Consider the following 13500-nt stretch of genomic DNA (forward strand, 5'->3'; position numbering starts at 1 on the left):
CTCCGCACACATCTGACCATCCTCACCTCTGCGTTCTGGCGGTCTCAGTCCTGGATTGCTGCTTCTGAGTTTCACAATCTACCACTTGCCATGGATTCTCTTGTCTCCTATTGTCTCTCTGGCTTTCAATTCCCTTCTCACTTCCATGGCCTCCTCAGAGGAACTACATTCTGCTGAGTGACCCTCACTTGCTGAGGAGTCTCACACCTTACGTTTGTTAACCATATGATGATTAGTGTACTGTTTTAATTAACCCAGGTGCTAGCAATGTCTCAGCAGCACAACTTACATCAAAATACTATATACTGCACATTTCCAGATGAAAACCTGACACTTTAACTTCTTGAATATTTCTGGGAAAGTGTTTCTTTTTACCCCTGAATAATTTATTATTTTGCACATAATATTATTATGAGATACATATTTTATAATATATATCTAGTGAAAATTAATTTATCTGAAGTACTCCCAAAGATGCTGAATTTTTGCATTTCTATAAGAATGTGTGTGGGTTACACATGCTTTGCAATATTTTCAGGTTCTAGCATGGTGCTGTAACTTGCTGACCCACCTTGCCAGCCTATCTCTGCTGCTTTAATTTGGACACTCCAATACACTCATGATTGATTCTCATTTTCACTTTATGTAGGCGCTGATATTGAGTATCTTTATATGCTTCTTGTCTATCTGCCATTTTGCCAGTTGTGATGTGTTTCCTCCAGGGTTTTGCTGGTTGTCTTATCTGCAATACCCATTTCATATCACCATATATTGAAAGTACACACTATAATTTAGGTATAAATCTCCTGTGAGCTGGGCTGTGGTGGTGCACGCCTTTAATCCCAGCACTTGGGAGGCAGAGGGAAGCTGATTTCTAAGTTCCAAGCCAGCCTTGGCTACAGACTGAGTTCCAGGACACAGAGAAACCCTGTCTGGAAAACATAAACAAACAAACAATCAAAATTTTAAAAATGAACCCCCCTGTAACCTATGTGTTTGCAAATATCTTCTTCCAGTCTAGTACATGTTCTTTCATAGTTTTAAGTTCCTTTAACAATTTTTTCTCCATTGAAAATAGATGTTTAGTCTAGATAATGACCGTTTTGCTATGTTTTTCTTTAAAACATTATTTTATTTTATGTGTATGGCTGTTTTGCCTGTATGTCTGTCTGTGCACAGTTTGAGTGCCTGGTACCCAATGGAGGTCTGAAGAGGGCAACCAGATCCAGGGGACCATTGTGGTGTGTAACAATAGCAAGGATACTCAGTGTTCATAACTGAGTATAAGCAGCAACCAGAATATCTTATAAAACACTCCCCAAAAATTACCAAGCACCCCTAACATTACCTAATATAAGCAACTGCTTATATTAGGAAAATAATTGGGGGGGAGGGGAAGGTAAGTTTTGTGAGGCAGTAGAAGGTTAATGTGGGGGTCAATTTTTGGGGCACACTCAGTACTAGTCCTACTAGACCTTGTAACAGCAAGGATACTCAATGTTCATGACAGAGCATGACTCTAATCCTGGTACTAGAGTTGCAGACAGTTGTAAATGCCATGTGGGTGCTGGGAATGCAACCCTGGTTCTCCGTAAGAGCAGCCAGGACTTGCAACTGCTGAGCTTTCTCTCCAGCCCTGTTACTGTTCTCTTTTATGAATCAGATCTTTAATGATTAATTATTCTATCAACACAAATGAGAGCACAAAGATTTTGTTTTCTTCCAGAGCTTTAAATTTTCATATTGTATATGAAATTTATTTTAAGTTAAATTTTATATGGAGCTGCAGTACTGGATGTTCCAATTTTTGTGTGGTTAAAGTAATATTTTTCGAAAGAAAATCTATGGTGCTTTTGTAATGTCATGATTAGCAACAGCCAACAGCAAATCCTGCTTACCCCTGAAGCTCCAGCGAGAGGCTTTCTCTGGTGCCTGTGTACTGGAACAATGTCTTCAGCATTGCTTTGAGAATGTGACTTCTGATAACTTAAACGAGAAGCCTCATTTTGCCATAATTAATGTAGGGAATTCTTTTCTTAGTAGAAAACATTGGATTCACAATGCTTTTTTCTGGGCTCAGTGTGAGCTGCCATTCCACTAGATGTAACACATACTGTTTGTTTCTTTGATCTTGCATGGCTTCTTTTAAAATGTTTGTATCTTTGGCTCTCATATTCATTATGATAGGTTTAAAGATAGCTCTAATACATTTTTCCATATTTGTATCTGTAGTTAACTCTCTAGCTTGGCATATTCTATGAAATTTTATGTTTCAACCATTTCTTAATGTAACTTTTCTGCATAAACCACTCTCTCCTCTTGTTTTGATAATTTGGTGACTAGAGTGACAGACTTTCCGAGACTGTGTCATAAGTCTATGGAGTCTGCTAATCCCTGTTCTCTCCAATCCCCGTTCTCTCCTTTTATTCACTTTACATCCCCTTCGCTGCTCCCACTCCCAATCACCCTCTCCCACAATCTTTCCCCCCTTCTCTGAGGGGCTTGGGGTCCCTTGCATATTCTCCACTCCCCAACTCCCACATCAAGACTGTGGGGCTAGGCACAGCCTCTCCCATTGAGGCCAGACAAGCCAGCCCAGCTAGAAGACCATATCCCACAGATAGGCCACAGCTTTTGGGACAGAGCCCTCTCTAGTTGTTTGGGATGCAGTTAAGACCAAGTTGCACATCTGCTACATCTGCAGGCCAGCGTAGGTCCAACACATGTATGCTCTTTGGTTGGCGGTTCAGTCCCTGAGGGCCCGTGACCTTAGCTGTGACTCACAGCACTGGGGATATGGAACCTGAAGAGGCCCCCTCCTGTATAGCCAGGCAGGATTACCAGTGGAGCTATAGGGATGCCAACCCACCCACAAAACTTCTGATCCAAAATTTATTCTGTCTACAAGAAATGAAGGAATAGGGATTGGAGCAGAGACTGAGGGAATGGCCAAGCAATACGGTCCAAACTTGAGACCCATCCCATGGGTAAGCACCAATCCCTGATACTATTAATGATGCTCTGTTATGCTTGCAGGAGTCTAGCATGACTGTCCTCTGAGAGGCTCCATCTAGCTGCTGACTCAGACAGATGCAGACACCAGAGCCAAATAGTAGATGGAGCTTCTTAAGGAAGAATAGGAGGAAGGACTGAGGGCTCTGAAGGAGATAGGAACCCCACAGGAAGACCAACGGAGTCAATGCCCCTGTTCTTAACTGTAAAAGCCCATTTTCGACCTGTATTTTTTTTTTTTTTTTTTTTTGCTCTTCCCATTAACTTCATTCTGCTATTGAAGGCACTCAGTAAGTTTTCACATGAGTGGCTTCATTTCCCCTTTGAGCTACTTTGTGTACTCAATCTCTCTGTTGAGATCTTAGATTCAGTCATTCTTTATAGGACAATTAGCTTTTATTTCTTATGTATCAGTTGCAATTGTTGCATTGAAATCATTGATAGTTTCACATCTGTAGCACTTTGGGTTCAGCATCTATTAGGTACGTCTGCTTGAGAAATGGTGGGAGTTTTCCTGGCTCTATTCACTGAACAATTTTTGAAGGCACTGGAAGATGCTATTGGACACTGGGTACCATTAACTTCTTTTGGAGAATTTCTCTTCACTTTAGCTTTTTCAGTCATACCTTCTGCCTTGCCTTGATTGATTAGGTAGCATTCTTGCTATCAGTGTTGCTCAGGCTTTGAACACACGGATGGTAAAAATAACTTCAAGAGTCCAATATTTCCAAGCCCCCTTTTAATTTAGTTACAGCTATTTCATCATTTCTATCAATAATTTAAATAACAAACATGAATAATTAGTAATTAATTTCAACACTGGAATGCCTTTAGACTCCAGGGTAAGACAGATCTAGATCACAATTTGTCTCTACTACAACTTCACTATGTGACAGTGAGCAAGACATTAGCCTTCATTCAGCTGCATACTTCTTATTTGTAAAATGGAGAAAATTATCTACCATAGGATGAAAGTAAGGTACTAAATATGTTGTGCCAGTATCCTTGTTGCTCATTAACAGCTGCACACAGTAAGTAGTCCATCAACATCTCATCAGAAAACTGATTATCAATATTAGTACTTTGATGAAAAAGTGCCCACCCCCCCATTAAGACACAGGCCTAGTAAACTATTAGATAGTCTATTAGAATCTTTGGATTGTTATAGGCAGTATGACATGTAAGAATAGGAAATATAATCTTCAAAGCTAACATAGATTTAAAAAATACATGCTTATTTTAATAAAGTACTGATTCTTGAGATATAAATTTTAAAAGGATTTTTTAAATTTTGGACTTTAGTTAAGGCTGAAAGAGCAATAAAATTAGTTGAAATGGTAAAGTATGTTAGGTCCAGTAGCACGGCTGTGACAAAAACCTGAATTGCCACATATGTGTTAAAAGTAAACATCCTTTCTTATGTCAAAGTAGATTAGTATGGGATGACATTTCTTCATATTCAGTGCTTGGTTGATAAGCACATTTTAGACATAATTAGTATTCAGCTCTCACAATGAGGGAGGAAGCTGCGAGCTACTGAGAAGGAAAGGCACAGTGCAAACCTTTCAGACGGCCAGAGCCTGAAGTCCTGCAGAGTAAAGAGAGTTAAGCATGCTGAAGCCAGTCTAGAGAAGTCAGAGACAGCCAGGGCATGCTCTGTGCAGAGGCGGCACTGGGTTGACATAGCACGGGTCTCAACAAGGGGAGCATACTTTCCCATCTGTTCTGTACATAGCTTCATCGCACTGTTGGGCTCCCCTTTACCAACACAAGTCAGAGCCTGGTGCCCTGCAGCTTGAAGTCCTTATTGCTCTTAAGCCTCTCAGGACAAACTCACACATTTCCAATCTGACTTCTTCTTCAGGCTACCATTGCCACTGGTCATTAAGCACTTGCTCTTTTTGCCTGCTCATTTTGTTAATTTCCAGGCCAGAGTTTTGGTGATGTTTCTCTCTGGAACGATTGAAATGCTACTGTTAGTGGACTCTCACCTAGTTGTCACTTGAGATCTTGGCTTGAACAAAGCTTCTTCAGAGAAACTCTGGCCTGGAACTTAACAAGATGAGCAGGCAAAAAAAAAAAAAAAAAAGAGCAAGTGCTTAATGACCAGTGGCGATGGTAGCCCGAAGAGACAACCAGATTGGAAATGTGTCCTGCGGGGCTTTGTACTTTTCTCTCCTGGCATTTCCCACACTCATGTGTCTTTTTATTTACTATCTTTTTTTTCTGGTAGCCAATAAAGCCAGACTGGATGACAGGGTTGCTTCCAACTCTGCTAGCAGATAGGACACTGCCTATTCTCAATGCTAGCAGTCTTAGACTTCAGGTTTCAAAGTGATGGCTTCTATCCACCTAGAGATAATTTTTGTGCAGGGTGATAGAGGTATAATTTCACTCTTCTGTATGTGGACATCTAGCTTCTTCAGGACCTTTGTTGAAAATGCTTTCTTTTCTCCATTTTTTTTTTTTTTGTCTCTTTGCCAAATTTCAGATGGCTGCAGTTACAAGTACACATCTTTAGCTCTTTTATTTCATTGTTCTACATCTTTATTTTTGTGCCAGTATCATATTGTTTTTGTTACTATAGCTCTAGAATACGTCTTGATGTTCAGAATGTAAACACACACACACACACACACACACACACACACACACACAACTTTATAGTACTTGGGCTGATAAGAACCATGGACTAACACAAGTGCCAGTATCAGGCACTAAAGATTTCCTTTTGAATGGTTGGTCAGGGTTGTCCACGTGATTTCCTAAACCAGTAGTTCTCAATCTTCTCAACCTTTAATAGTTCCTTATGCTATGGTGACCCCTGACCATAAAATTATTCCATTGTCACTTTGTAACTGTAATTTTGCTACTGTTATAGATAGTAAGGTATGTAGGATATCTGATATGTGACACCCTAAGGGGTCATGACCCACAGGTTGAGAACCACAACCCACAGGTTGTCCTTAACACTATATACTATGGCTGATACCTTTGGTTGCTTCTCAGAGGTTGATGGTAAGTCCCTATAGTGGAAGACACCACATACTTAGAGCACAGAACTCTATTTATTGAAGCTAAATCTCATGCCTGTGGCCTAGCTTCCATAATACCAGGAAATACTATACAATCTGCCAAGTGAGGGAAGCAATTAGTGGCCCTAGCCACACCAATGACCATATAAGGTATCTGTAAGGTGCACTGAGTGCCACTCATATGTTTGTGGTAACTGCTGGCTAATTAGACTTAATGCCCAATCAACAGGGAGAAATCATGCCTGGTGTTAGAGACCTGGTCAGCTTCCTGGGCCTAATGAGGTCAAGGATCTTAAGAATCCACTACTGCCACTTGCTGGACCAGCATAATCCCTCACTCTAAACGGTATCTTTATTTCCACAGATAAGTGTAGCTACCACTCCTTTTTAAAGAAGCTCCTCTTACATTAAAGGAGACCTATCACAGAAAAGCACATTTGGGCAAAAAGCAGAGGTCAGTGGATTATGGAGATTCCAGATGAAATGGATACACCACAGCTCCCATGTCTATGGCTGAAAGGACATCATGTAAGAGGGGACAGAAAAACCTCTAAGAGCTGGGATACCAGAAAGTCGAAATGGCTGTAGAAGCAAGACAGGAAGGATGGCAGTATCAGTATATGCTAATGGGGAGAGGGAAAATCTCACCAAGTCCCAGTAGAAAGAATTGCAGGCAACTAATAACTGGAGAGAGAGAGAGAGAGAGAGAGAGAGAGAGAGAGAGAGAGAGAGAGAGAGAGACACACAGAGAGAGAGTCAGAGACAGGAGAGACAGAGAGAATGAATATTCACCTCTTGCAGGCTTCAGCCCCCTGTTATCCAATGCAATATGGTCATTTCTGACGCCATATATACACTAACAACAAAAATGGACTCAGTAGGTTGCATTTTTATATTCATGCATATTTATTTAATCAAAGAATAAGAGGCTATCAATTTGAGAGGGACATGGAGGGAGTGGGAGGGGAGAGACTAGGGGAGGGGCTGGAGGGAGGAAAGGAAGGAGGTTCAATAATTATATTTTGATTAAAGTATGTAAATGAATAAATGTTAAGGCCATACATTGAGTATCTGTTCTATGTAGAGTACTATGCACTGGGTACAGGATTGAAAGTAAAATCCACAATCCAGGTAAAAGAAATTATATGATGTAAGGGTCATGAAGATTAAAGGTGACAAATTCAGAGACTGATAAAAGGACAAAGAGTGTGTTAATTTGATAAAAATGATCAGAGGATGGTGGTCTGGGGAGACACTTGAATCTGAAGAGACTAGAAGAGGAGACAACATACAAACAAGGTTGGCCTGCTCGCAGTGCAGACAGCGTGGCTGCACTAGGGCTAAGTTGTGAACTGAGAGGTTACACATTATGACAGGAGGCCGAACAGACAGCAGGGGAACCAAAGTAATGAAGGAAGCACAGAGTTGTACTAAGCAGTCCAGGAAAATGAACTTTAATAAAACAGAGCCACTCCACTCAGAAACGTGCTTTTCACTGTCCCCAGTGATGATACAAACCTTTCAATGTGCAATTAATTATATTTCTTGATGAATTAAAATGGGAAATGTAAGAACCACTTATTTTTCTTATATTTATAAAGTGTCTCTGATTTACAATATGTACAATATTTATATCCAATGTACAAAGTGTTAAAGCTGACATTTATATGAAAAGTCAAATCTTTTTAAAACATTCCTTTGTTTGTGTGTGGGGTGTGTATGTGCACACATGGTAGCAAGCATGTAGAGGTCAGAGGACAGTAAGATGTGTGTTAGTTACTTCTTTGCACCACGTGGGTCAAATGCAAGTGGAAGCTTTTCCCACTGAACCATCTCATTGAACCCAAAAGCTACACCTGTAACAACACAGGGCAGCAGTCAAAAGCAAATATTACTTTACAATATTTTCCTACATAATGATGAATTCGTGACTCCCATTGGAATATAGGTTCAGTGTCACTGGGCTTGCACACAACTGTTTAATGAAAACTTTGATGACTAGGTTCATGTGGAAACAATGGTTTCTGGTGTTTGTTGGGTGGAGTTTCTTCTGAATTGGTATGTTCCTTTCTGGAGGGAGGCCCTTGGAATTCAGGGAGTAGACAAAACATACCACAGTCAGGAAGCTCCTGAAGTACAAAGGGCTCACAGGCCCCTCTCAACAGTTCTATGTATAGTGACAGTTACTGGGAAGAGAAAGCCTTAGATCTGCACTCTGTTTCAAGTTGTATAGGGAGCTGCAAGAACATAGCTTGCAGGAGTCATTAGCATTGCATGGGCCTCACCTATGCTCCCGTTAACACCCCAAATTAAGTCACAGTCAGCCATTAAGCTAGATTTGGCACAACTGTTTCTTTAGCGTGCTGTTGGTATCCTATCTGTGGCAGATAGGCATGTGTTCATGGCACTTGAGAAGGGACTGCTTGGCATGTGGAACGGGTGATGAGAAATGTAACTGAAACTGATCTGTCTGAGGGAGGAACATTGAGCAGTTCTAATATTTCATCATGTCCTATGGCATGATGTTGTGCAGCTCGCCGACACAGTAGCAGCTGCATGTTCTCCTCTTGAAAGGTGATAATATATGCAGCCAAGTATGAGCTGACTGAGAGTGGAGCATCCTTAGGGGCAACACCAGTGTGGTAGATCTCACTGATTAATGGAGATTTTAGTATGGCAAACGGAGAGCCTTTAGTATGGGAAAGCCATAGTACAGCTGCTATGTGGTCACAGTGAACGTCAAGTAGTTGGCGTTCACTTTTAAAGATGTTACCTACAGTATTACCTTAGATACAAAAGCACTACTGTTTTCTCATCTCTGTCTTGTAATTATAAGGTAAGGGTAGACTGCTAAGCCTCTTCCAACAGAATCCCTTATCCCAGAATGTTTCACAGAAGCATCCTATCTATAGTCCACAGATTGCCATACTGCATGAAATTAAATAAAAACATGGGATGGGCTCAAGGAAAGAGAGGTATATGAATAGTGACACCATCAATCTAAACACAGTAACCTTTTTATTAACTTTTTTTTTTAGATCATTGTGTACAGAGAAAACCCAACCAAACCAAAACACCCTATATGTCCATACATTTCAGAAAACAGAGAATTTATTTGTTATAAAAGACTAATTTTGTTTAGATTGTGCTAAGGAAACATATAATTTGAGATGAAAAATCCTTAAATTTGAATGGAGAGTGAAAGAAACAATTCTAAAGTAGCAAACCACTTCTCTACTTAACTCTAAAGTAGCGTATCACTCTCATTGTTAAGTTATTGTATTTACCATATAAAAGTAGTATTGGCATAAACTTAAGGCTGTCCTTTAAACAGAGAGGCTACTCTTACACTAACTCTTCTGTATAAGTAAGTGTTATATTACTAGATATTACTCAAAGTAGAAACTGGCAGCATCAGAGAAAAGATTAAAACAGTAAGTTTTCATCAAAATTAATAAAGTGAAGACTAAAGCTAATAAGTTAAAGCACATTTTAATATTTTGAGTGGTGTTTACATAATAGCTATGTGGTCACTGTGAGATGGGTTCTTGTCACTGGTATCCATGAGCTCCCTCCCCCTCCCCCGTCCTCACTCACCTGTGTGACACGGCCCCCCAGGCGCCATGCTTGTTCGTGAGGATGTTGAGTATCTTCTGCTTCAGCTGGTTGGCTGTCACGTGGTCCCGGTGCTTGGCAGCACTGATGAGGTGGTCACACATCTTCTCCTCCTCTCTCCTGTCAGCAGCATACTGTGCACACTGCGACTGTGAAGGAGGCAACCAGTAAGAATACACTTACCAGGTAGAATGCGAAAATGATTCCCACCCTCAAGGTAAAAGGGCAAGAACAACTAGATTATAAATCCTCATCTGAGAAACCTAAAACGTTGTTCTAAGGAAGGCAGAATCAGGGTTCAAATTGAAAAAAAAATGTACTCTTTTGAAAAGTGCATGTAAAAATTTTGAAAAGTATTAATGTAATTAATTACTTTTATACTTTGGTTATCTTCTTCAAATCTGATTTCAGTGTCAAAATTAATCATTAAGCAGAAATAGTTCACTAAAAATGTAATCCTACTTTTAAAAAACAATTTAGCATGCCTAGTTTGAAATAAAGACACATAATTTCAATAATTACTTTGAAAACAAAAATTTTGTCACTGCCAAATAATTTTTTGCTTCCTGAAAGACAATGTAGTCTAAAAGAAAAAGATTACTTAGAAATTTCACATGCTGGGATTTTATTTGACATTCTAAGTGGACTTTGTTTTCTTTCTGCACTCACCTTCCTATCTGTACAATGAGAAGCTAAGACAAGGTTTTCCCAATGTCAATTCCAACTCTAATATTTACTGCTGCAAAAGGTCTCACAAGAATCATTGCCTTATTCTTCATCTTCCCGACCCCACAGCCACCAGCTGTCATATCTTAGTCCTGTTTCCTGACATGAGCATCACAGATGATCAACAGAGCCTGTTATGAACATCTCTGAGGGACTGTGTGGACTGGCTCAGTCTGGACTTTCCTGAGACACCTCACACATCTAAGACAAAGCTTGTAACCAGCTCTATTGTCATCACTGTGCAGAGCCATGCTGCACAGGAGACATTGGGACACAGCCCTGTCTGCAGCCCTGTCTGCCGACACTCTCTGCAGGCCTTCCCTTCTGGAGAAAGAACCCGTAATAATCTAAGAAGGATTAATTCATTTTCCAATTCATCATTTTGCACAGGGAACCACCAATTAGTACAAAGATCTGCTGTAATAATGAGGTTAATATTTCATTAGCTTATTGGAGGGTAAAATTAAATTTTCATTTTTCTCCCTTAACAATTACAGTATTAATAAAAAAAAGTCTTTACTGTGGAAGTATGTATTCAAATTAAATATGTCTCCCCCTAATTGCAGGCTTCTGTGAGGGTTACAGAGAACTGTCCAGTCTAGTCAAATGTCATACCTTCTGTAATTTTTTCAGCTGAAAACCGATATATTTAGTACACACACACATACACACACATTATAGACACATATTGATATACACAGACATATACAAACAGATACACACCCATGTACATATATACACAGATATATACATACCAATGAGTTTGCTAACATCATTCTAGTATAAAATATAAGCATTTCAGTTTAAAAACCAGCGGGTTATCTATTAAGTAAAAGTGGTTGTTATCTCAAAACTCCTTCTACTGGCTGTATACACAGTGGATATCGAGTCCTAGAAACATGCAGGCTTCATATTCTCTGCCTTCAGAAGCTGTCAGCACCCTTGCTGCACACCCACAGGGGCTAACCTCTGCTACCTCAGGAAAGAGCAAGAGGTGAGTCTGAGAAACTCATCCTTCTCTTCTAGGAAAGCCAGAGATGCACACAGAATGCACACACAGAATGTTGGGAGTGTTTAACATTCGTTATGGTCAGGAGAGCAACTATAAAACAGTGCCTAAATATTCCCGATATGGACAGTAATGAACAGGGAAGAAAGAAGCACTGCACTTAGTGTAATGCCCTTTGGTTTAAATGTATGCTAAAGGTTAGAGCTAATAGATGCATGCCTAAAAATATATATGGGATGTTTCATAAGAAAAACACTGGTCTGCTATATCCCCTCAAAATGTCCTCATTTTTATTAGAAATATGATGGTCTCAAAATTGATCCTGCAGAGAATTCAGTTAAAATTATAAAATCTTATTTAGTTGACATGTGAATAAAGATCTTTTTTGGCGTTCTGATATCTTATATATAAATATATTCTTCAAAAAAGAGATAATTCAATTTTTCTAGCCATCAAAAGTACTACAATACATTGATAAATATCTAATGTTATTATTTTTGATTTTATATAAAATTTAACTTTGGTAAACCATTTGTCACTCTGTCTGTCTATCTGTCCATCCATCTATCCATCCATCTTTATCTATCTATCCATCCATTGGACTATATCAACAACTCTTACTGATACTTTAAGCACATACCACACATCAAGCACCTGCTGTCCACTTGGCCAATCAAGTGGTGGCTGTGCATATGAAAGCAACAATCGCTATTTTTCTTTCCCATGTTGCTCGGCTGTTGAGCTCAGAGATCACCATACTTAGTCCGTCACTGTGCATGATTCAGAGAGCTGCTCTGCTGAGATGAATGCCTACTGAAGTTTCAATGGCAGACTCTCTTCTCTAGCTGCACTTATTGGCATGATGCACCAGGAAAATGAAGTGTTGTGGTTATTACATCTCCGACCACTAGGAGCTTGTGCAAGTCAAATATTACAGTATGTATGTATTTCTGAAATATGCTGTTTTATAAATTGAGTGACCTGAAATTCTGAACAACTGCTCTATTTAAATAGTGAAATTAGGGGATCCATTGAATACTTTGAGTCCATAAAACCACACAAAGCATCCACACTCACCAAGTTGTTGTGTAAAACACTAACAGTTAAAAAACAATAGCATTCTGGTTTTGTCTTTACAGTAACTGAAAATAGTGTGAGCCCACCCTCATGGTGAAGAGAATGACAGAGTGACAAGGCATAAATGAATCAGTCTGACACTGGGAAAATCCTTTAAAGCAGGGCCTGAAATGCCTTCAGTGGGATTTTCTTCTTTGTATGCTTTATGTCAGGTAACAAATGAGTGATACTTGACTGTACAAACTTACCTCAAACTCTGCATGCTTATGCACATCCTCTGCTCTCTGTCTGTTCAAAATGAACTCAGCTTCATTTGCAACGCGGACTATGTGGTCCTTCATAGCATGGCACAACAACCTGGAAAGAGAAAGACCATGGGGATTGCCGTTCCTCATAGTTTTTTTTTTTCTTGGTGAGGTAATCAGTTATTTTACAATAATATAATTTTACTATTTAAAAATTTATACATAAAGCTTATGTAAAGCTAGGTTGTAAGGTAGAGGATATATCCTAATTATAATTGTAGCACATTTAGCAAGGCAGAAGATAGGCCGGAAGTACTTATTTATATATATATAGATTTATTTATTTATTATTATTTTCTTTATTTACATTTCAAATGCTATCCCAAAAGTTCCCTATACCCTCCACCCCCCCCCCGCTCCCACTACTTGGCCCTGGTCTTCCCCTATACTGGGGCTTATAAAGTTTGCAAGACCAAGGGTCCTCTCTTCCCAATGATGGCTGACTAGGCCANCTTCTGCTACATATGAAGCTAGAGACACAAGCTCTGGGGGAGCTGGTTAGTTCACATTGTTGTTCCACCTATAGGGTTGCAGATGCCTTTCAGCTCCTTGGGTACTTTCTCTAGCTCCTCCATTGGGGGCCCTGTGTTCCATCCCATAGCTGACTGTGAGCATCCACTTCTGTGATTGCCAGGCACTGGCATAGCCTCACAAGAGACAGCTATATCAGGGTCCTTTCAGCAAAATCTTGCTGGTATATGCAATAGTGTCTGTGTTTGGT

At 39.7% G+C, this 13500-nt stretch overlaps 1 protein-coding gene across 8 annotated transcripts in view; it reads right to left on the reverse strand.

Moving 5' to 3' along the window:
- The window catches only part of Nbea (neurobeachin), a 554101-nt gene that overhangs the window by 232581 nt on the left and 308020 nt on the right, over positions 1–13500 (reverse strand). For all 8 annotated transcript variants that reach the window (XM_029537485.1, XM_029537487.1, XM_021195277.2 and 5 more), the window contains 2 exons: positions 12723–12831; positions 9645–9811 (listed from right to left, as the gene is read on the reverse strand). In XM_029537485.1, the coding sequence (XP_029393345.1) occupies positions 9645–9811; positions 12723–12831 (276 nt within the window). The remainder of the gene's footprint in view (positions 1–9644; positions 9812–12722; positions 12832–13500) is intronic.

This window comes from Mus pahari, chromosome 4 (genome assembly GCF_900095145.1).
Source record: "Mus pahari chromosome 4, PAHARI_EIJ_v1.1, whole genome shotgun sequence".
Classification (NCBI taxonomy): Eukaryota; Metazoa; Chordata; class Mammalia; order Rodentia; family Muridae; genus Mus; species Mus pahari.